At 32.4% G+C, this 25,816-nt stretch overlaps 2 protein-coding genes across 2 annotated transcripts in view; one reads left to right on the top strand and one right to left on the bottom strand.

The window, feature by feature from the left end:
• The first annotated feature begins 7 nt into the window (after positions 1-7).
• On the top strand, positions 8-25,816 carry LOC143203001 (uncharacterized). The gene is made up of 4 exons (XM_076415078.1): positions 8-164; positions 22,454-22,652; positions 25,025-25,196; positions 25,252-25,816. Exons 1-4 carry the CDS (start codon positions 148-150, stop codon positions 25,476-25,478), a joined length of 615 nt encoding a protein of 204 aa, XP_076271193.1. The 5' UTR covers positions 8-147; the 3' UTR covers positions 25,479-25,816.
• Positions 7,843-25,816, bottom strand: part of LOC143202999 (solute carrier family 35 member E2A) — a 173,246-nt gene continuing 155,272 nt past the window's right edge. Inside the window, exon 5 of the mRNA XM_076415075.1 lies at positions 7,843-8,031. Within this exon, the coding sequence (XP_076271190.1) occupies positions 7,968-8,031 (64 nt within the window). The 3' untranslated portion in view covers positions 7,843-7,967. The remainder of the gene's footprint in view (positions 8,032-25,816) is intronic.

The following is a 25,816-nucleotide window of genomic DNA, read 5'->3' as shown; positions in this document are numbered from 1 at the left end:
GGAAAATCAAAGAACAAAGTTTATAAATGTAAGCTTAACTCCGTCCGTGGATCTAGTTGTATGAATAGCGCGAGTGCAGCCGGATTAAGAGGCGATTTTCCGATAAAAGAAACAAAAACAAAAATTTGATTTCGAAAGCAAAAAAAGATGAAGACGAAATTTATGTAAGTGACATATGACATTATTTAGAGTACTATCTAACTTCCGTTTTTGTTTTGTTCTTTGATTTCGTTTGATACCATCACTATGACAAGGGTTCGAATACCTATTTTATATATGTATCATTTCACTTTTTCCCCAGCAAGTGCATAAATAACCGGTTTCGTTCCTGCCTGAAAATCGTGACTTTGATTTTTTCTGCTATTCGATTTCTTGGTTTTTATAGGTTTGGCTTTGGGTTGGATTCTAAATGTCAGATATTATCGGCTTTTAATTTCATCTCTTCTTTGGTGATTTCGATTGTGTGTAACTGCGACAGAGAAAATATTACCACACCTTCGACATAACATTGACAGAAATAATTTTTTCAATTGCTTTGATATCTTCTTTTCAATTTTCCAGAACTAATCCAATAGAACACTTGACGTTGGCCTTTTTATAGTTTTTTAACTGAGCTTAAAATATTTTTTATTATTTAGGAAATTATTGAAATATATAACGAAGAGATTAATAAAGAAAATAAATATGCAGTAGCCAGTTGTTTATCGTTGTATGTAAAATAGTTGCGTAATAAAATGTGAAATCGTATGGGACTTCTTTCGTATGCCACCAAAAGATTCTTTAATTCACGCTTAAGAAAATGTACGTGTTGATGTTGTTGCGTAACCGTCGGTCAAAATTGCATCCGATGAAGCCACTTTGCTACGGACCTTCACGGACTTTGACATTTGATTCTACACGATAGTAAATTAATTTTTTCGTTATCCTGTGTCAGTTAGCCTTTATGATTGTCCTAGATTTAGCCAATAAAATATCAACTATAGAGAGATATTGCTATTAATGTTGTTGATTGATGAGCCAGCTTCGTTTCGATAGATGTTAATGGGTCTGTGGCTTTAATGTTGTTGTTTGTTTTCACACATGATTTTGTTATTTAAAATGTTCGAAGTATTTAATTTTATTCACGATGTTTTGTATTGACTATATTGTTTTATAATGATTTTGTATTAGCGTTTTTGGATTTTACACTACACTGTTTTGACATATTAAGTCTTACAACTATGATCCCTCCCTATTAATCAATATTTTAGATTAATTTGGTTAATAACAATAAATGAATTGATCGATATTGTTTTATTTTAGACTTTTATTATTTTAAAAATATTTGTGGTAATTGAATTTTAAGTGTTCAGTCATTTTAAAAAATACTTTCCAGGATATTGTGATGATTTGAAGATTGTTTCTAGTCATATTGTTTTATTTAAAGTTTTTTTTTTGAATTTCGAGCCTTTTAAGTTATTTTTAATGAATCTTTTAAATGTTTTCGGGAAACTATTCAATATTGTGTTACTAAAAGTCTTTGAAGATCGTTTAATAGATGATTATTATAATTTGTTTGACGTAATTAGTAAGTATTTCGGTTATTCGCTATATCACTTCCGTTTTCAACTTTTTCTGAACTAGAGTTTTGAGAATTCCGCTTTTTTGTTATCCGAAGCGTTTGAAGATTATTTTTCAGATGACTAGCCCGGTTTATTTAATCTTGTTATTGCATTTCTTTGTCGGAAATAGAATCGTTGGTTTTTTGTATCTGTTCCAGTCGAGTATATCAGTATATCAGCTATCTAAAAACAGTTGGGCGTAACTGTATTCGTTTTGCCGGGGTCTTTGTTCAATTTCGTTTACTTTTTCTTCTACTTTCACTTATGATGAACTAACTTTTTGGGCAACTCACCGCGTTAATAGCGTTTATTTATATCTTCTCGAATGTTGATTTGGAGTATCAGATTTAACCAGTTCTGCGGTGAATTTGACATTTTAAATGCAACACGGGCATAATATTTCGGTAAATTACATGCTAATTAACTGGGCAGATGTCGGGCGACCTTTCTGAAGACTCCACGGCATTGAGACATGTGCGTCTAGTTTTTGGATTATGTAAATCGGTGGCGGGAACACCTATGCGGTGGCGGGAACACCTATGCGGCGGTCTCCTCTTTGCAGTCGCGAATGTGTTGGGACGTTACAAAAAAAAATGCTAGAAAAAATCCGCATGCTTTTTAATTAACAAGTGAATGTCTTCTTGTTAATAAGATGACCGATCCCCGTTATTATCATCGAGTATTACTTGGCAACAACGGGACACACTTTCCACTATTTCTATTGCGAATTTTTGCAACCTAACGATGCAGTTGCAGAATGGTGTTATCCTCTTTGTTGGCCAAGACAGCGGACCGGAGTGATATTGTTGTTTTCTGATGTTGCGTAATCTCTATATATTCTTGAAAAGCTTCGGCGTCAGATTTATAGACCATTCAATGAAACAGTGAACTCACGTCATCTAAATCAATGACGTCGAAACGCCGCAATGTTGCCGCATCAACTGTGTGTTTTAGTTCATTTTGGCTTTGATATACAACGAAATCATAAATTATATAAAGTAATAAAACCAAATACTGTTATCAGATATAAATTAATTTAACATTATAGTACATCTAATGTATAGGGTGGGCCAAAAGTACCGCTACTATTTTGATTGAGCGCCGTTTTGGTTATGTGACATTTAGCTCAGTTTCGCTTTAACCATTATGTTGTGTAGACCTTCATATTTTATTATGGATAAATATACGCCACAAGAACGAGCAGAAATAGTGACAATATTTATTGAAAATAATCGTTCGATTTTTCGTCTAAATTGATAATAAACGATGAAGCCCATTTTCTTCATTTTTCAACAGTCGGTTTTGGGGAACACAGAATCCTCAATTAATTCATGAAACATCATTGCATCCACTAAAAACAACTGTATGGTATCGAAGGACTTAAAATCACAATTAATTATTAAGTTATAATAATTTGTATATTAGAGTACTGTTTTATTATATTTCCATTGAACTCTTTTCTACACCACCTATCAGTTAGAGTTCTAGGCGCGTTCTTTATGTAGTGGTACAACCTGGAGGCCTAATCCACCTAATTAACAGTCGTATATCCAAGTAATGTATTTTACTTTCCTTGGGGCGCATATTTACCTTTTACGTGTAGTTCACGTTTGCTCCGGTACGGTGTTTTCTTGTAAATTCATTTTGATATTACTGTATATCTCTTTAGGTTGTTGTTTCTACCTGTATACATCTTTCTTGATAATACTAGATTTAACCACTATATTCTCTTCATTATTGGTCACAAATTGAGGTAGAGATTATCTGAATAATAAGCAGGATTACATCAAATTATGACTGGTTTAAAGACGTGATTAATTTGGTTTTCAAGCGATGAAAAACACACTAATCCACTAATCAGCATCCGTTCTTTAACCATTAGATAAATACACCAATATTTACCTCAATTTAGTCAAATTCTCAAACATTTTTACGGTTAGAATAAAGAGAACCGAAATATTTCATTTTTGTTATATTTAGATTTTACCAACAGTTTTATCTTGGTGTTACATCTTTGTTATTGAAATAATATATGATGTTGGTACAAAGTCTTTAATATTTTTGTCTGTATATATATATCGGTGAAACCCAATCTTATACATACGTTATGACAACATGACTTAACTGTCTGTACGTCTAGTGTTATTCTTTCTATTTTATATATTATATATACGAACTTTACGTCATCTATGGACAAAAACAGCAATTTATTCCCGAATTTGTTATATCCGGTTCAAGTAAATGTCATTATAGTACAAATTAACGTAATCAATTTCGTTTCAATCTTATGGAAATGACGTGTTGCAGTCAAAATGGTTTTCTAATGTTTTCATTGAAAGGTCGTCGTTGAAAACGAAGAAAAAATCACTAATTAGCAAATTATGACTTTATTTGTGTTCAAGGTCATCGAACAGATGCGGTGCATTGACAAATATTGACGTTTTTTTCCTTGAAGACCCATTGGAGGGGAAAGACAGACACATGCTCTTGTCAAGGGTATCCTGTCGTTTTGTCGTCGGTAATTTTTCATAAATAATTCGTCTTTAATCGATAATATTTAAGTTTAGTTAGTTGGAATAAATTGCCGATAGCTAGTATTTCGATTTCATGGGTTTGAATTCACGGACATACCGTATAGTAACATTATAGCACATTTCACTTCTTGTTTTAATCTGTTGTGATATTGTTTCTACTATAATGGCCTTCATATATAACGTGATTATATATGACATTTATTGATTTATTAGTAAATAACATAAAATGTACTAGATTACGTTAATTTTCAGGCAAATGTTTATAAAAATGATGCATTTATATTGAAAATAAATCATTGTCTAATATCTAATGAACGGTTAGTATATTTCCTATATCTTCTACGTTTCTTTAATTTCAGCACTGTTCATGCTTTTATACACTTTTGTTTCTGTGAAAATGAAAAAAAAAAGTCTTCTTCTATGTCCTTTTTATTCTCTTCTTCTCATAGTTAACGCTGGATTCTTTATCCTCTTTCTCGGAATCTAATGTTTTTGAAAGACCGTGATGTAATCCTATGATATATTCATTTCGCGGTTCCCATTCGATTAAAATGGTTTTCAGAGTGGTTTGTTAATGAGAAGAATAATTTGCATTGGATGTAATTTTATAAATATATTTGGCTGTTTAGTTGCTTGAATATAAATTGGTTTTTTATATTCAAATACTCGTTATTATTAGATATATATTTTAGGAATGGTATTTAACTTTAATGGGTGATATTTAAATTAAATAGTGTCGTTGTTTGTTTTAAATCATTATCATCTCTTTTTTAACATTTTGACGAGAGATACATTTCTCGAATATTAATCTAATATTCTTCAAGGTAGTCCAATCTTTTAGCCATATGGTAGATGAGGAATGACTCCATATAACCAAATGATCTTTTGTGATTTTTGTGATATGCAAGTCTCAATGCTTGGTAATGTGTTTAGTGGTTCTTTATATTGATCGACTATGATTGTTGTAGGTCTTATTATATTTAGGATTATCAAGATTGGTTGAGAATTATATTTGTAATATGATTTATTAGTATATATTCTTGAGCGATGCTTAATAGCATTAAATTTAGTTAGAGTCAAGTGATTCTATATGGAGAATGTAAAGAGGTTCGAATAATTCTTATATTTTAATATGAAACACGTCGTATCCTTTCAACGACCTCTTCGAGAAAGACATTTATAATATTCAGTACTAACTGTTTAACACTGCATATGCCGCACCTTTTTGGTTTGTACAGTTCCATAATTTCTTCATAGCATTGTTATTATAATTTTCTCCTTTATAAAAATATCGTAAGAATGAAAACAAAGGCTTTGTGTTAACTTTTTTTGAATGCCAGACGAGCAAAAACATTCAAAACTGTTTTTTTACTAAAAGAGTTTTTTCATAGTTGACATATCCTTTTCAATCGAGTCAGCTGATGAGAACATATGTTTTATTAAAAAACCCAAAGCTTGCTTCAAGAAATTATGACATTATTACATCACCGGAATGATCATGAATTATTTACGAGCAGTAAAAATCACAATTTCATATATTTCTTCGGAGAGTTCTCGTGATTTCTACCTTTAATTGTTGCGCAAAGGTTATCCGGGTTACCACGAAAAAGCCGCACACAATAAAAATGCAAAATAGCCAGTTCCGTAGAAAGCGACGCGTGTTGATTCAATTAGGATTCTTGCTTTACACAAATTACCAAAGCACCGTGAAATCCGATTCCCGTCTTCAGGAATGGTGCGTGATTTGTCGAGAAAAAAATTGAAATTTAGTTATTGATCTAGTTAAGAGTTTCAGGTGATTATTATGTACATTCCTTTAAATTGTCTGTATTTTTGTTCAGTTTTAATTATGCGTTTCTTTCATCGCTCTGGTCTCCGTCAGAGTTAATAAACCAAAAAAATGTTTATTCAAAGTTTTTTGGACATACGTGATCAAGATGTTTAATGTATCGCCAGTCGCAGTTTGTAAATTCGTTTCAGAATCAGACAGTATTTTCCTTCCCATTTTATTCTAGTTAAAAAGAGACACAATGCTGTATGATTAGTTCGAACGCGTAAACGAATGAGCCTATCAAAGTTGCCCGGTTGTCAGACGTATGCAAAATTCTTGAAAGCAATAGTGATAAGAGGTTATAACTTTAAACTATAAACTATTGTGGCTTCATAATTAACTGTAGTTTTTTAGATATACTATAATGTTAAAATAAATTATATTTGATAACATTTTTGTTAAACTATTTTATTCAGATTAAAATTTTTTTGTACGTCAGAGTCAAACTGAACTAAAACTCAGAGTTGACGCGGCAACATTGCGACGACTTGACATTGCGACGTATGTACAAAATAACTTTTAATAGACTATATATAAGTTCGTTTGGTTTGATTCGCTTCATTCTTCTGATTTTCTGTCTGTTGTCCTGTGGCGGTATTGCCTCCATGTTGCTGTTATTTAGCAACCTTATTTCGTATTTTAAGGCGAAATCTTGGATCACTTCGAGTAACCATTTGATCCCGAGACCTTCGGGCAGCTTTTCGTTGGTTACGTACCGATAAGAATTAGTAATTAATCGAAAAACTTTATTTTGGCAGCGCTGGATTGCTAGTCAGTTTCATAATTTAGTGCAACCCCATATTTGTGCACATTTTTCGTTGGACTATTGGTCTTTGTTTTGAAATAGGTTTCCACTTCAACGATCACATTTTTATTTTAGACAAACTTCTCTCTTTGGAATAATCATTTAAGGTCTAGAAAAAGCCAGTAGTCACTGGTGACCAGATCAGGAATTTGGAATAGAGGAATACAGCTATTTCAGTAAAATCAGTGTAACTTTAAAACGAAAATAAAGGCTACTGATTTAAGTTTAGGAAGATTAGGAGTTGGTTTCATCCATAATCCACGCTTGGGACTTTATTCAGTGATTTGTAGTCTCTACTTAGTTGAAAAACAGGGTCTAAAATATTAGCTAATTGCATTTTTATTACTTTAGCTCTATTACCTTTTATTTTGAATCATATACACTTTAAAGATGACTGTCTATGTCTAATGTAGCATAACGCATTAACATCTCTATACAGCATTTGAATTTGGAATGATTGAATAACTTTAACATTGGATTATCCTTCCAACAATTATTTATAGGGAAGCATTTTTGTTCTGTATTTGTAATTTTGACTTCTAGTAATAAGTAATTGAAATTGTTAATGTTTTTCTTGCATTATTTTAGATGTTTTTATTATTTATTTGTTTGCGACTGCATTTTACACTTGACAGAAGTTTGTTTGAGATGTCTTAATCAATAATAAGTAAATCGATTAAAATATCACATTAGGAATATAGTTTCTTAGATCTTTTATTAATTTTTTGAGCTAATTTTATGCTATAATTATTAACTAATGGTGTAACTTTTTTCTATTGATATTCATTAATATTTTCAATACTGTCGGCAAAGGTATCCGTACTCATGTTAAATAAATCCGTTTATTGAATTTTGGAATCAACTTAGACGGTTTTGGGCATTACAATTGTTTTAAATTATTTATTAATGATAGCCAACGATGTTTCTCTTCGATATGAAAGCACTATTTGAGGCTAATCATTGTTATGAGCATATTCATGGTCCATTTTCCTTACCGTTAATCCAACAGAGGTGTTGATGGTGCAACTACTGAAGCATATATCTTCAACGGATTCCTATACATTTACATGAAGCCTACTGAGTTAGTGCTGTAGCCAAGGCGATAGGATGAATCCTGCTGGAGCATGCTTATACATCTATGTTTGTGATTGTCTATAAAGCAAGTGTGCAAAATCCGACAAGGAAAATGATCCCAGTCATGCCGGTAACCGGGTGTCTTCTGGGACGACCTCCAACGTTGACCGCTCGTTATTTGGTAGCCTAAAATATCAAAAAAAAAAAAAATAGATAAACAGGTGACATAATTTGATTTTTCTTGTTTTTATTGACGTAAATAAAATGATATTTCCACCATTTAGGGCCAATCTCGATAGTCTTCATTAGATAATTAATTGAAATCAAGTAAGCTATAACTTTCGGACTAATAAACATTTGAAAGTTGTTTGTTTTCGAAAAAGATGACAAACCAAACTATATAAAATATCTGTCAAGGATGTCTGGTCAATATATCTGTTATGATTCTTCGTTTTTTTAAGCAATATTTCAATTTTATGTATTCAGAAAATGTTTCGTTCAAAAAAATCATGGCCATTTTGATAATAAAGAGGTTAGTTTACTATCTATTTAATCAATTAATCTACAATCATTTGATATTGGAATTATTTGAGATTAGTTCTATTCAATTTTTAATTGTATTTTCATGATTTATAGTGTTTTGTCAGTATTATACAGGGGTTACACATATGAGGGGTTCCTTAATTGCAGCCCTTCCATGAATGTTACTGTTGTGGAGAATGTTTGTAGCGAGGGTTGAGTTAACTTTGGTTATAATACTAAGATATAGTCTATTCAAAGTTTTCTTGTACTTACGTCATCAAGATTTGTAAATTCGTTTCAGAATTAGACAATATTTTCCTTCTCATTTTATACTAGTTAAAAAGAGACACAATGCTGTCTGATTAGTTCGAACACGTAAAGAATGAGCCTGTCAAAGTCGTCCAGTTGTCAGACGTATGCAAAATTGTTGAAAGCCATAGTGATAAGAGGTTATAACTATAAAATATAACCTATAAACTATTATGGCTGTTTAATTAACTGTAGTTTTTGTACTGTAATGTTAAAATAAATTATATTTGATAACATATTTGTTCAATTATTTTATTTAGATTACAATTGAACTAAAACTCAGAGTTGATGCGGTTTCATTGCCACGTTTTAACGTCACAAATTCAGATGATGTATGCACAAAATAACTTTGAATTGACTTTATGAAATGTACTCTATTGAATGATGTTTATATTATTTGGACCATCCCCTGTAGTGAAGCTTCAAAATTACAAAAACTACTCTCTATTTGTAGTTGATTCTACAAATTATAAAATAAAAAACACATAATTAATTATGTAGAATATGATATTATTATGAGTTGGTTTCAAGAATGATAATAATATTTTATTATATATTACGTCACTTGGCGATTGTATTTTGACATTAAAATGATTTTTATGTTATTCCGCAAGATAATATTCGATACGATATCTAACAACCGTACCGTTGCATAAACAACAGACAGACATGTTATAATCTTACTGCAAATTAGCAGCCATGTTTAAGTATCACTTTTATCTTTTCCATCGGGTGAACGTATTTCGAAAACTAATTAGGGTTCTTTATCTAAATACCGTAGAGAATTACGGGTGATATTGTTCGTTGTTTTTGTAACGTTTAGAAGGGTTGTTGGAGATATGAGCATGACGAATTATCGAATTTTGTTTACAACTATATTAGATGTGAAAGTGATTTTTTCGGGGAATTAGTTTCTATTTAATCTGATGTCATTAATAATCTAGTATTTTTTTGTTCTTTTAATCCCCATGTCTATATATATGAACGTGTTTTTACTCTCTCTGACGTTTACGGTGTAATATGCTATAATACATTAATTATATTTGATAAAATATTTTTTAAAAGAATATTCTAAGTATAATTGGTATATTGTATACAAAGATTGGTATGCTAAGTTTAGATGTGGTGAAATGAGCACCGAAGACGGTGAACACAGACAACAAGAGGTTGTTACCGACGAAAATATTAAAAAAACACACAAAATGATTTTGAATGACCGTAAATTGAAATTAAATGAAATAACAGACACTCTAGAGATATCAACTGAACGTGTACATCATATCATTCACGAATATTTGGGTATGAGAAAGCTCTGTGCCGCGCGAGCTCACTTTTGACTAAAAACAACGACGAGTTGATGATTCGGAGCAGTGTTTGAAGATGATCAAGCGTAATTAAGCCAAGCTTTTGAGCCGATATGTGACAGTGGATGAAACATGGCTTCATCATTTCACACCGAAGATCGACAGTCATCCGAGTGGACAGCACACGATGAACCCGCTCCAAAGCGTTTGAAGGACGAAATCGCGGAAAAGCCGCCGCATTTGAAGAAAAAGAAAGTGCTGCTTCGTCAAGACAATGCACCGTGTCGCGAGTCAGAGAAAACGATGGCAAAAATCCATGAATGGCTTCCTCATCCACCGTATTCTCCTGATCTGGCCCCCAGCGACTATTTCCTGTTATCAGGTCGCAAAAAAATGTTCGCTGGGAAGAAATTTTTAAGGTTAAAAGGCTCGATTTACAGAAGGAAATAAGAATAATAGAAAGTAAGAATTGTTTCAACATCTAGCTCATTAAACATGTTAAAAATGAGTAATCATCAGGTATTATCATTTTGGCCAAATAATTTTAATGAACTTTCAATTAAATTCCTCGTCCTCAATTAAGGTAACATTTCTGTTTGCGTCAAAACTGAAAAACCCTGAGAAAAGCAGATATGCGCGCCCGTAAGAGATTTCCTTGAAAGAAAAAAAGGTACGACCCAACACTCCCATGTTTTACCGTAACGAGGGAAAATTGAAGGTCGTACTAAACTGACTGTCGAAATTAAAAAATGACAGCGGATTGTTTACCCGTTTGCGTCGACTGCAGGACCGGTTTGGTGTCTTGTGATTTCTTCGAAATCGCGATTTGCAACAATCGATGATAAAAAGTGGTTAATCCCTACGGTGATGATGATGATACTGTCCGAACAAGAAGACCCCAAACCAGTATTGTTATATAAATTGTTTTTGTTATAATGTAGAAGGTTAAAAGTTAAAAATAAGGTCTAAATCTTGTTGTCCAGACAAAACCGTTGAACATTTTTTAATGCGGATTACTGCAGACGTCCTATTATATTTTGATGATGCTTTTTGCTTTTTATGTTTCCCTTAATATTGTCTGGCAATGATTGTTGCTGTTGTGTTCTTTTGTAAAACTTTGGGGGAAACAAAAGCTAATGGTTTGAACTATTTTTAACTGACTTGAAAGAAGTAGGTAGTACTATGTTCGACTGTACCGATTTTCAAAATTCTTTTTTTATTCGAAAGAGTGCACTTTCGAGGTGGCCTCATCGGAAGTAATCATGATTTGATGGGGGAAGGGGGGAAATCGAGGCAAACCCTGAAATTTCAAAAGCACATACAACATTTTCACATATTTTTTTATCTAAAATAATCAGGTATTTGTGTATAATTTTATTGCCGAACTGATATAACGCAAGACCGAAAGTCGTTCAGTGCAAAAGCCGTTTGAAGTCGAGCCCAAACAATACAAAAATAATAATATAATTTTGTGATATATACACAAAATTAAATTACGAACTAAACAAATCTAATTTGTTATTTGTACCGACTTTCAAGTGATTAGTTGGTAGTAGATAAAATAACATTGTAAATAGGTAAACTTCAGTTTTTCGGAGCGTAAAATTAATTTTGTGAGTGGTTTATCTTCAACTGGTAAGCTCAGATCATTGTTCTAATCTGACTAATTAGACGTAATATTCGTGAAAAAGGAATCGATTTATAGAAGAAAAAATGATTTTCCATTAACATAATACACTTACTTACACGAACTTAAAAAAAACCACTATTAAAATCATAGAAATGGAGCAAGAATTGTTTCAACATCTAGCTCATCAACCATGTTTGGTTCCCTGTGACTTTTGGATCCTTGTACATCGTAAATATCCAAATGTTATTGTGGCAAAAGATTCTTATCAAAAAAATAGATAGATATGAAATCCTTTCAAGGAGCAGTAACAATTTATGAACTCAAAAAAATGAATTTAGGTTATTGTTTTATATAACATGTACTCATTAAGCACTTCATTGTTATGTCAAAATTTTACGGCGCATTTGAAATGTATTGTCGCCGATTGTCATTGACCAAACAATCGCGTATTCGCATTTTACTCTAATTGCGTCCGAATGTATTTTTAGTGGTGCGATTTAAAAATGGAACCAGTTTTTCAGACAACCTATTCTGCCAGCCTACACCCAACCGTTACAGGAACCTTATTTATGTACGTTTCAAGGTCTGATTACATATTCACAAGGTGCTGGATCTGGACGGTAAGATGGGTGAGACCGACCGAACGTATTTTTTTTGTTTGTTTCAAAAGTAGATCGTGCCGCACATTTTTTATCGGGTCGGTCACTTACTGTGTGTAAATCTTGACATTTGTTATTAAATTAAATGGTGCTAGTTGGGGTTATACAGGGGGTCCGAAAAAGTACGCAAAATGTGTGATGTTTTTTTTTTAATTCTGGTGATTTATGAGTCAGTATATATCTGTTCTTTGTTGTGCATCTAAAACAACTATTTGCTGTAGATATTTGCAGGTTTTGTCCATGACAACGATGTTCAACGATTTAGCACCAATCATTCAATCAGTTTTCCTGACTTTTTCAGTTACCCTCATCAAAACTGATGAGAAATCAATATCTTGTTCATATTTTGTACGAAATGTTCGAGCTATAGTGATTTCTATGGTACCTATGATGATTTCTTCGAAAGAAGAGTCTCTTGTTTTACTCTCCAACAATTTCAAAATAAAGTTGGTGTAAGAAGAGAGATAAACACACATATTTGCTTATGAGGGCCGAAAATCCACTTTGTAAGATTGTACTCATCAATGAAAAATAACAAAATACTGTATACTTGGTACTAACAATCACTAGCAACAATGAAGGGAGTAAAGAAATAAATAAAATATAACTAAGAGAATTCTATATTTGCAACTTCTATATGGGTGTTAACAAATGTTGACGAGAAGAAATTAGAACGTATATCTGTATAGGAAAACATGTTTCAATATGTAAAAATACAAAGGATGAGTTATATGTTAAATTATAGTAAAACCCACAGTATAGATATAGCAAGAGTGTTTGTAGAATGAGAAGGCAGCAAAGAAGGAAAGGAAGACCAAAACACAGATAACTAGATACATTAATTACAGATATAAGAGATATTCAAGTAACAAAGTGGACATAATATATCTTAATAAATAAAAATGTCTGTAAAAATGATGTATATATACATCATTATTTATGTATGTTATGAATGAATGTATATATTTATATGTTATGAATAATAATAATTACTATAAACAAAAAACTATATATACACAAACCAGAATTATTTTATACATTGTTTTTATTATAATGTAGAAGGTTAAAAGTTAAAAATAACGTCTAGAGCTTGTTGTCCGTTGAACATTTATTAATTAATACGACTTATTGTAGACATCTTTTTAATGATGTATCACTTTTAATTCTTCCATTAATATATATTTTCAATGATTTCTAGGATATTTTTCTGCCATGTTCTTTTGTAACACTTTTTATGAAACAGAAGCTGGTGTTTTTAACTATTTTTGATTGTGTAAGACGTAAGATGTCAACACTATATTTATAAGCATTCTTGTAACCTTTATCTTACTAGGAATATAACTAAAATTTCATGTTTTCATTGTTTTTAATTTAGAAATGATAAAGACGCAGCAAAGTTCCTGCCTCGTCGTTCGCTTACAATGAATATACTGTGAATTTTAAAATAATTCATTGAGCATTATTTTATCAATATGAGTGTCATATCTTAATAAAGATAAATTCTTGGTTTGTAGAACTTATATATACATGATTATTTGTTCATTTATTTCTTTTATAAAGGAGTTATAAATGACAATAATTACTATAAAGAAAAAAACTATATATACACAAACCAGAATTATTTTATACATTGTTTTTATTATAATGTAGAAGGTTAAAAGTTAAAAATAACGTCTAGAGCTTGTTGTCCGTTGAACATTTATTAATTAATACGACTTATTGTAGACATCTTTTTAATGATGTATCACTTTTAATTCTTCCATTAATATATATTTTCAATGATTTCTAGGATATTTTTCTGCCATGTTCTTTTGTAACACTTTTTATGAAACAGAAGCTGGTGTTTTTAACTATTTTTGATTGTGTAAGACGTAAGATGTCAACACTATATTTATAAGCATTCTTGTAACCTTTATCTTACTAGGAATATAACTAAAATTTCATGTTTTCATTGTTTTTAATTTAGAAATGATAAAGACGCAGCAAAGTTCCTGCCTCGTCGTTCGCTTACAATGAATATACTGTGAATTTTAAAATAATTCATTGAGCATTATTTTATCAATATGAGTGTCATATCTTAATAAAGATAAATTCTTGGTTTGTAGAACTTATATATACATGATTATTTGTTCATTTATTTCTTTTATAAAGGAGTTATAAATGACAATAATTACTATAAATAAAAAAAACTGTATATATATTGAATGAGCTATTTTTTTCACATTCTAATCGCACGAAGCAGAACAATGAACGTGTCGGACTAACAGTACCTTGGAAAAAGTCGTCGTTTTTCTTCTTCGTCCTCTTACGAGAAGAATATTGAGGAGCTCTACAGAATCGCAGGAATGTATTTACATACATTTATTATCCATTAAGGTACTTGTGCGCATTGTTAAGTTTATCGATCAATTTTTGTTGATATTTCACGCAGTTCTTGTGACGTTAGAATATTTACTGCAAGTGACGATAATTTATTGTTAATTTAATCTGTCCTTTGTTGAACATGAACGTTGGAATTTACATTCTCGGTAATGTAAAGATGTGTCTTGTGCTTGTGTAACCACAGTCTTGCGTTCTTCGGCTTCTACCACATAACATCTTTTAATTATGACGAAGTGTTGCTTATTATACAGCGTGTTACTTGTTTTCGCCTTTTCTGCTTTGTCTAATCGAAGACATTAACATTAATATCAGAAGCAATACCTTGGTTTTCCTTTTTATTTCTATATAATGGTTTAAGGTACGATGTTTCAGTTTTGGTAAATATTAAGTAATAGAGGAGGTTTCATAATTTCTCAAAGCCTATGAGATTAAAAAAAATTGGCCAATATATTTTCTTATATTTCATTGATTTTTATTTTTACATGCTTGTTGTAGTTTTTTCATTACCTTCTTCGGCATTCCATTTATGGTGTACTATATATGTAAAGTATTCAAATAATTAGTTCCAATGTATCGAAGTACAATTGCTTCAGTTTTTTTATTGTTGAATAAGCCTCCACCTTCTTCAAACTAACTAAATTAACTAAATAAAAATTTATTCAAACATTTTGGTTGAGATGTGAGAGTTTAAGGTTAAAGACTTCAGTATATTTCTTCGGTAACATATTCTGCACTATTTTTCAACGGTGTCTGTGATACTATCCACCTGTTAATTGTTGCTTGAAATGCTTAAAATACTTATATAATATAAAAATATTGCTTTTTGAAGGGAACAATTACAGTTGAAGCAAAAGTTTGGTTTGGCTTGATGCCGAGTTTCCTGACACTGTCCCAGGAAAATCAACCATCAAGGATTGGTATGCTAAGCTTAGACGTGGTGAAATGAGCACAGGAAGACAGTGAACGCAGTATATGCCCAAAAGATGTTGTTAACGACGAAAACATTAAAAAAATCCTCAAAATGATTTTGAATGACCGTAAATTGAAACTGAATGAAATAGCAGACACTCTAAAGATATCAACTGAATGTGTATATCATATCATTCACGAATATTTGGGTATGAGAAATCTGCGTAAAGTTGGTGCCGCGCGAGCTCACTTTTTACCAAAAACAACGACGAGTTGATGATTCGGAGCAGTGTTTGAAGATGATCAAGCGTAATGAACCCGAGTTTTTGCGTCGATATGTGTTAATGGATGAAACGTGTGTCATCCGAGTGGACTGCACACGATGAACCCTCTCCAAAGCGCAACAGTCTGCTGGCAAGGTTATGGGCTCTATTTTGGGATGCGCATGGAATAATTTTCATTGGCTACCTTGAAAAAGGAAGGACTATCAACAGCGATTATTACATAGCAAAGAACGGCCGCATTTGAAGAACAAGAATGTGCTGCTTCACCAAGACAATGCACCGTGTCACAAGTTAGTGAAAACGATGGCAAAATCCATGAATTGGGCTTCGAATTACTCATCACCGTATTCTCCAGATCTAGCCCCAAACGACTCCTGTTTTTTTCTGTTCTCTTTCTTTCTGTTTCTGTTGTTTTCCTGTTTTCAGATCTCAAAAGAATGCTCGCTGGCAGGAAATTTTCGTCGAATGAAGAGGGGATCGCCGAAACTGAGGCCTATTTTGAAGCAAAGGTCAAATCGTACTATAAAAATGGTATGGAAAAGTTGCAGGGTAGCTATAATCAGTGTATCACCATTGTATTTCCCAAATTAACATTGAATTATACTATTTCTTCCTGCCAGAGTTCCTGCGCGTTATCCAGTAAAGATATTGCTTCCGCGTTACTTTGATTTATTAAACTCATGTTTTAAGTCGAAATCTTGAATAATTTCGTGTATCCATTTGATTTCGAGGTCGTCGAATAGTTACAAGCATTATTAGTTAATTGAAGAACTTTGTTTAGCTAGCATAGGATTACTAGTCCAAAGATTACCAGTCTCTTTGTACGTTGGGAGTATCATGATTTTGATTTTGAGTCTGATCTTTTCTGATTTTTATCTAACGTGATACAGGTGCTTGTATGAGATATAATATGTTTTATGTCTTTGATTTTGAGTATTAAATGATGTAAAAAATACATGAATAATCCATGACAAATATAGTTAATATCAAGAGGGATTCTGTTTTTTTTTTGTAATACAAAAAAGGCTAGTTGTATGAACTAAATTATATAGAACGTACAAATTAATTTTGATGACCTTTTGAAACTTTGTTAATTTAACTGTTAACAAATTCCTTAAAATTAAAACTGAACCATTATTTTATGATTAAATTAAAATATTCAGAACAAAATTCTGAGAGCTATTGTGAGTGCACCCAAATACTATAGGACTGATTACCTACGTCGAGACCTTCAGATATCCACAGTCAGTCAAGAAATCAAGAGAATTACAAGGGGGCATGAGGAAGGACTCCATTCTCATATGAATATTGAAATATTGCATCTATTGGATACCACCAGAACAGGACACAGATTCAAAAGAATCAAAGCATCTGATCTTGTGTAGTGTTGTGTAGTGAGGTGCATATAGTAAAAAATACTGCAGTGACATGTCTAAACATTATTTCACCAGATACTGAGATTGGGCCGATGGGTCCTCCTAGTTATATACCTAGATTTAAATTATCAGAAAGACAAATTGTAGATTTATATAGACCTAGAAATAGAACAGAACCATGATACATGATATATCGGGTATATCTTCTAGAAAATACGTATAACTTTTAAACCAGCTACAGTCTAAGACAACCATAAAATAGGTGTCGCTTAAAACTCGTTCTTTCGGTTGAAAAATGCAACGGGCGAAAAGCCCCACTGACGTCAAGAGAGTTTTAATCGTGCGAAATGTGTTCGATTTAATTTTTAATTAAATGTTACTTCGGAATTGTTCACAGTGAACGTGGCATGTGAGGAATTCGCCGGTTTCCCATAAACTGTGGCTTGAATTGCCTTTAAAGTCCATTGATCGTTCTTATATATATAAAGATAAAGCAAAAATTGCATTTTTAGAACTACTATTGGGTAATCTAACGCGCACACATACACACTTACCAGGTGTGTCGGTAATTACTTTCCGGTTTTGTCGTTAAACGAAAAACTTTACATATAGCGGATAGTTAAAAATGTATTTATTCAAAGTATTGGCCATTTGTTTCTATGGAACATTTACCGACGGGATAGTTATTATGGTAAAAGATCTATAGTCTATTCAAAGTTTTTTTAATAATGCGTCACGGATATTTGTGACGTCGAAACATTGCAATGTTGCCGCATCAGCTCTGAGTTTTAGTTCAGTTTGGCGTTTGACATACAAGAAAATTCTTTTTTTTTATTACTCTTCGTGAGTCCACAATCTGCCCTATTGGCAATAAGTATTTCTTGTATTTATATTATATATACATGGCATGTAGAAAATCACTTCATTAAGCAATCTTCTGTATAAAATATTATCTTAATTAATTAGTCTTATTCTAATGCTTATTCTAAACTCTACATATGTCCAGTAATCAGATCAGGTGGTGTTCACTATCACGTCGCATATTTAGCTGATTAGCGAGTACATTGGGATGCACTGACACTCTTTCGAAGTACTTCACACAAACACGTTGGATTACACTCGTTATAGGTTCTAGAGGAATATCGCGTTGTATCACTTTATTTGAGATATAGTACGGAGCATCAACAATGGCACGCAACACCTTATTTTGGAACCGTTGAATGATGGATATATTAGATTTGCTAGCGGTACCCCATAGTTGAATTCCATATGTCCAAATGGGCTTGAGTATAGACTCATACAGCAATACCTTGTTATCTAATGATAACTTGGATTTACGCCCAATGAGCCAATACATTTGATATAATTTTAGTTCCAGTTGCTTCCGTTTAGAGAGTATGTGCTTCTTCCAGGTTAGGCGTCGATCTAAATGCATACCAAGATATTTAACATGCTCTGCTTGGGGGAGTTGACGATGATTGATATTTACTGGTGGACATGTTCTTCTACGCAGGGTAAACGTTATATGCGTGGATTTTGATTCATTGGCTTTAATGCGCCATGTCTTCAACCATAATTGTATTTGCTCCAGGTGGGTTTGTAGGTTTATTGATGCTGTGACTGGAAGAAAATTCTAATCTAAATAAAATAATTGAACAAAAATGTTATCAAATATAATTTATTTTAACATTATAGTACATCGAAAAACTACAGTTAATTATACAGCCAGAATAGTTTATAGGTTAGAGTTATAACCTCTTATTACTGTAACTTACACGAATTTTGCATACGTCTGAAAACCGAACAATTTTGACAGGCTCATTCGTTTACTTTTTCGAAGTAATGAGACAGCATGTTTTCTCTTTTTAACTAGAATAAAATGAGAAGGAAAATAAAAGTCTGATTCTAAAAGGAATTTACAAATTGCGTATTAAACATCTCGAAGATGTATGTACAAAAAAATTATGGATGAAATATATATATATATATATATATATATATATATATATATATATATGTATATATATAATATATTATTTTATTAAAAAATATATTTCAGTAATTTTGAGATATTAGAAGAGTTAGAGTCAGATGGAGCTAAATATGCCAAATAGGTTTGACTTGAGAATAATTTGTATTTTATACTTTTAAATTTCGATTCGGTTTTTCGCTCAGAAATCTTAGATATTCTACAGCAACGAAATGCTGGAAATGCTTTTACCAGGAAATGGACCATAAATTATCATCAAACGTATTTGTAAAACAAGAAAAAAAAAACATAAATTACTTTTTTCGAGATCAATTAATTAGAAGTCATATGTTCGTTAAGTAGATTTTTGGTACTAAGTAGTACTTGTTATTGTTATTTTCTCAAAGGAAAACTGAATTTTCTCAAGAACCTACATGCTTAATTAAAGTCAAATACGTCAATAACACGGCAGTATTTATGAAGCAGTTGTATTGTGTGAAAAGTTTATTTTCTTCGTGCCTATATTATACGAGTCACAATACCAATTTTATGTACAGTTTTATAATTTTAATTATCTTACGTAACATTAAGACATCGTGTATTATATAAGACTCATGGCTTACTAGGTATAACAGCGTCTCGTAAAAACATTATATTCATACTTTTGTTTCCCCTTTTCACTTATTTTATGACTCTATTCTTTATTTAATTAAATGCATCTTAATTATCCGAAAGATTCACATAAAGATAGCGGATTAATTAACACTGTCGTGTTTACTCATTATTTATATTTGTTTCTATTTAGCGGTGATTATATCAAACTGGTTCTGTTAGAAATCAGTTTTTATGCGGTGACCTTCTTGTGCGCTTTGTAAAGAAAAAAAGAAAATTATTTCTAGGAAACTTGGTCGGTGCAGTGAAGAGGGGAAAGCGTTTAGAAATGTTAAATACCACTTGCAGAGCTGCGAATGTTTATACTCGAAACATTCCCATTATTTTAGACCCGTTGTTATTAATTTTTTCGTCTTCGAAATATTATTAGCTGCAGTTTACGAGTCTCTCTAAAACAATTTCTAATTCGCAGAAATCTGTTCCATAACTACAAACTGTAATAATTGGTGCACTGTTTTAGTATTACGATACATATTTTTTTCTCTGGCTTTAATTTTAATATTCGGCTGTTCCATATATAGTTTTTTGATACAAGGAGAATGGCTCGTGGACTTTTCGGTGGACATTCTTATCTAGAAATTTAACGCCGATTTAGTTATCATTACGTGTTCGATATGTTTTAATATATTTTGAATATATTCATGAAATTTAATGTTAATTAATTTGGATATTGGTTAAGTTTTTGTCGAGATATTCGTTCCAGTCATAAAATATGAATAAAATGTTTTATTTTAATGAGATAATTAAACGAATTTAACCTTTGTATGAAGCCATTGCATGTAATATAACTGAAATTTGAAAATTCAATAGATGTAATATAAATATATATATTTTCTTTCGGACAGCTTAGTAGTTGATGAATTAATCATCTCCAATGATTACATGAGATGGGACTGATTTAATTGACTTAGAATGTCTTCAAAATAGTCTCAACATCACGGTTTCATAGCTTGCTAGGCAAAAAGGGAAGTTTTTCTAGCACATTGTGACTGGCGATGAAAAGTGAATCTTCTATGACAATTCTAAGTGAAAAAATTCACGAGTTGGTCCAGTCATTTCCTGATATTTGTGGCCATAAAGTCTAGTTGTTCATAGGGTGAGATTAGCAAAGTGTAGTGTATTACAACCTGCTAAAAGTGAATGAAAACTATTTCCGCAGATGTTTACTGATATTAATGGAACAAATTTAATGACATATTGTTGTAAAAAAGGCTAAAATAGCGAGTAACAGCCGCAAAGTCGTCCTCTCGCATGAAAATATTCTGTCACACATTGAAAGTATTGTGAATACATTGTTATGTACCCAGAGTATACACCAGACTTAGTGCCTTCCTATTACCACTCGCTGAAGTGTCAAAACAGAAGAAAGGATTAAATTAAACAAACACATTTCTTTCGAAACGGTATCCTGAATTGATTAGTAGATATAATTTACCGTTTTTTTTTCAATAAATGCCTTTGAAGACTAAATAAAATCATCAGAATACATGCAAGAACTTAATATAGAGCGAGCCCTTTCTATTGAACCATAGATTATACGTGATATGGTCTATTCAAAGTTATTTTATAGATACGTCATCTAAATTTGTGTCGTCAAAACGTCGGAATGTCGAGTTTTAGTCCAGTTCAGCTTGGATAGACAACAAAATTCTAATCTAAATAAAATAATTGAACAAAAATATTATCAAATATAATTTATTTTAACATTGGAGTACATCTAAAAACGACAGTTAATTATTCAACCATAGGTTAGTGTTATAGCCTCTTATGACTAATGCTTTCGAGAATTATGCATACGTCTGACAACCGGACGACTTTGACAGGCTCGTTCGTTTACGTGTTCGAACTTATCAGATCACATTTTGTCTCTTTTTAACTAGAATAAAATTAGAAGGAAAATACTGTCTGATATCTGATGTCTGAATGATTCTGAAACGAATTTACAAATTGCGACGGTCAATACATTAAATATCTTGATGACGTATGTACAAAAAAACTTTGAATTGACTATATATGAAATAATAAGACTTGCTGGCATATATGTATTTTTACCGACATTTTCTGTGATCATTTTGCATAAATATAGTTGATTTGTTGACTTGTTGACATAGATCTTTGGTTTTAAATAACTCCATAAAAATGGGGTGCGTGATATTATAACAGGCCAATTGTTTTTACTAAAACGAAAAACTTTGCGATTTATTTTAATAGAAATATACATTCTACATATATAATTTCATAGTATCATAAAAATGTTATAAATATCGACGTAGATAATTTTAAAAATCTCATATATCACTGTACTTTTATGGAAAATAATTTTAATCGATGTTAACGTCCTACGAAACATTCTTATACAATCCCATACAAGACGGCCTTGATGGGTAGACTTTCTTTTGAAATATTCCTTTATTTACGGACCCATCAACCACGCGAAGCAAAACATTAATCGAAGGAAATTGCAGAAAAATCTACTCAATAATGTTATAGCAGTTTCTACGTACCGCTAGACTTGATATTTAGCGTTAAAAATATCGTTGCCGTTATCACACGATTCAGAGTCCGGACATTAATGTTGTCATTTGTTTACAGAATTGTTTTCGGATTGTTGGCCATTGCCGCCCTTTGCTCTGCTCGTCCGGCTGAAGACGAATATGAATACGAGGAAGAACCAGCGCCACCACCGAAAAAGGTACCAGCTCGCGGACCTTTGGTAGGAAGACGGAATCCCCTAGCAGGAAAGAATAACAAAGCTGCCACTTCGACCACTACCACAACCGCCGCTCCTGAGGTATAATTTTTGTTGCACACTCTGATTTTGTTATATTACTCTTAGTGGTTCCACAATCTGCCTAATAGGCAACAAGTATTTCCTATAGTTGTATTATATGCATACATGGCATATAGAAAATCACTCTTTAAATGATCTCCTGTATAAAATACTATCTTAATTAATTAGTCTTATTGTAAAGCCTATATACGTCTAATAATCAGATCAGACTATCACACTCGTTTCGGATTCTAGAGGAATATCGCGTTGTATGCATACTCTGATTGCATCGACTATTGTCGGTAGTTGTTGATCTAAGAGGTGCTCTATTGATTTGAAATAGCCGCACTGTTTTGAATGTTAACGTGTAGAAATCGAGCTATTAAATGGTCGGTAAATTCATCACACATTAGATCTCCATCTGTTCTGCGATTTGACGTGTACAACATTTCAAATTATATACAGTTTTTTTATAACAAAACTAAACGCCCTCTGCAGAATTTTAATGAGTTTGTTTAATGTGTGATAACAAGAACTATAAAATGTCGTATAATCATGGTGTTCCATCTCATTAACTCCTTATTTGTTATTATTTTATTTGTTCGTTTAAGACAATGGAACTTTTTTTCCTTTAATTTATATCGAGAAAACGATTTATTTTTTGTTACTTTGGTGACAATTTAATTTTCGAGATACTTTAAATTTCAAAGTCGTAAAAAATAGGAAATAGTACTTAAACAAAAATAAAAATATTTCTTGTTCGAAGGATAAAGTATTTACTTTCTATAAGATCTTCTTTTTTGTTGATTATTGACGCGCTATTTCGGAGGTATCTGTTGAAGTATTTGATCATTGAGTAAAGCACACAGATCAATGAACGTCTATTAGGACTTCGAATTTAGTCGAAAAATTTTCTTTAGCAACGATTAGGTGTCATTAGTTCGTATTTTGTTATCCTATCAATGGCAAGCGCTACAGAACGATACTTCTTGGTTAAAATTGAATAATAGACTAGTACAACATGTGGTTCCAATTGAGTGTGGCTGTACTAAAATCGGGCAAAATTTAACATTACTAGACTGTTCCTGGTTTGGCTTTATGCCAATAAGCTACGACTGATCGAGCCTTTATATCCAACATAACCTAGAACTGGTGCAGTTCAACGTAACAGGCAATTGTTATGTATAAATAACAAAAGGTAAATGGCAACTAAATATGACAGAAGAAACTAAATTAGTTGCAATAAATAATATGTTACAAATAGTCTTAGAAAAATGAGTACACTTGAAGGAGCTATTCGAAAAATACTATAGAGTTGGTAAACTGTAGGCAAATAATGATGTTAACTATGTAAATGGACTATTACAAGTTTTTCATGCATTACATATATTCCTTTTGGACCAAAAAAAAATCCAAAATATACCTTATTAAAGAGAATTTCCTGAAAATCCAAGCAATCTGTGACTAATATACACTATGAAAATAAAGTGTATATGAATTACGTGTAATATCTGTAACAATCTGCATCAAACAAAAGGAGTATGTAACTGTTACAATATAGTACCCATCCTATACGACAGAAACAGACACCTCAGACTCTTTCAAAAGTTTGGAAATCATAATTCTTCATAATTGGAATTCTTTAAGGCCAAACAGGTAATTTGGTGATAGAGACTTATGATCATTAATGGTAAACAACAATGCGATGCAATCAAACAAGTGAGTACCACCTTCCTGGTAAACCAACTTATTGGATAACAGATGGCAACAAATTACTAGATCTGAGTTTTTCAAATTGAATATAATCGAATAAAACGCTTGAAATTCCAGGCATAGTCCAAATTTTCGATAAAATATGACTGAATATGAGAGTACTTTACTATAACATGGCCAGGCAAATGTGCTAGATATCAAACACCACTTAAAATACATTTCTATGAGTGTATCACAAGGTAGAGTCCTCGTACCAATATTGTACTTGCTTTATATCAGTGACCTGTCTAAATCTGAGGAGTAACAACATCTGCACTCGCTGATAACACTACCTTATTCACTACAAATAATATATTAAGAGGTTTAGAAATAAATCTAGTCTAGAAATTGAAAAAAAAATCGATTTGAAAGTAAAAATATAACATAATTAGGATTGTCAAATGTCAAAAAATGGCAAGAGAATTTCAAATAGCCGTAATTGGCTATTTAGTTTTTTTTTTCTTATATACTATCAGTGGCAGTACATCCACCAGACGTTTTTAAGTTTGGAAATTCATTCTAAGTGGCCATTGAACATTGCATTAATGAGATTCGTATTCGCTTCATGCCATATCAGCATCAACTTAACTTATCCTTACCAAAACACCCTGTTTTACATATTAATTGTTGTCTAATGCCAGGAAGAAGAAGCTCCCGCTGAAGGCGACTACGAAGAAGAACCCCAACCGGTCGAAACCAGCTCCACCACCGAGGCCCCAAAGAAATTCCTCAAAGGAGGCATCGTGCGACCTTTCCGAAGCAACGACGACTTACTAGCCACCCTGAAACGAAGGAGGGAACAAGTCGTCAGCAGTAAGCCCTTCAAATAACCAAGCAATCCGACGCGACTGACTCCATCCGCTTTCAGATAAATCCAGCAGACCGGCACCAGCACCAGTCGCCCGAGAAGAATCCGGAGAAGTAGACTCGTCTGCCGAATCCGTCCAGAAGGAATCCAAGCCGGCCTCGTCCGGACGAAGGGGACGCTTCAACAAGAGCAAGTCCAGCAACGAGGTCCCGGCCGACGAGCCCAGTCCCGCTGCCGCCGCAGCGCCCGCCAGGACAGGCAGGGGCCGCTTCAACGGAAGGAGATAGAATAAGTTAGGTTAGGTTCCATGTATCTTCTTTACGAGATTCGTGGCGGGGAGCGTCGGCCTGGAAACGGGTAATATTCCCGTCGAATATTGCCATTTTCCACGGGGATGCTCCCTCGTGCCGGCCCAATGGATACTACTTATTTATTTCGGTATAAAAATACTCTGTATAATTAATGTGATAACTGTCCCGATATATAAAACCATAATCCGTAGCTAGAATTATCCATAAAACGCCACGACAGAATGAAACAGTAGTATATAATCGAGAAAAATCAAATAAAACGTTGTAAAAAAAGTAATAAATGTACAAATTTAAAATATAAACGTTAAACAGTG

Source organism: Rhynchophorus ferrugineus, unplaced genomic scaffold (genome assembly GCF_030347505.1).
Source record: "Rhynchophorus ferrugineus isolate W39M unplaced genomic scaffold, kcgeb_rfMv2 rfM9, whole genome shotgun sequence".
Taxonomy (NCBI): Eukaryota; Metazoa; Arthropoda; class Insecta; order Coleoptera; family Curculionidae; genus Rhynchophorus; species Rhynchophorus ferrugineus.
The sequence above is the reverse complement of the archived record's forward strand: the minus strand, read 5'-3'. Positions and strand labels throughout refer to the sequence as shown.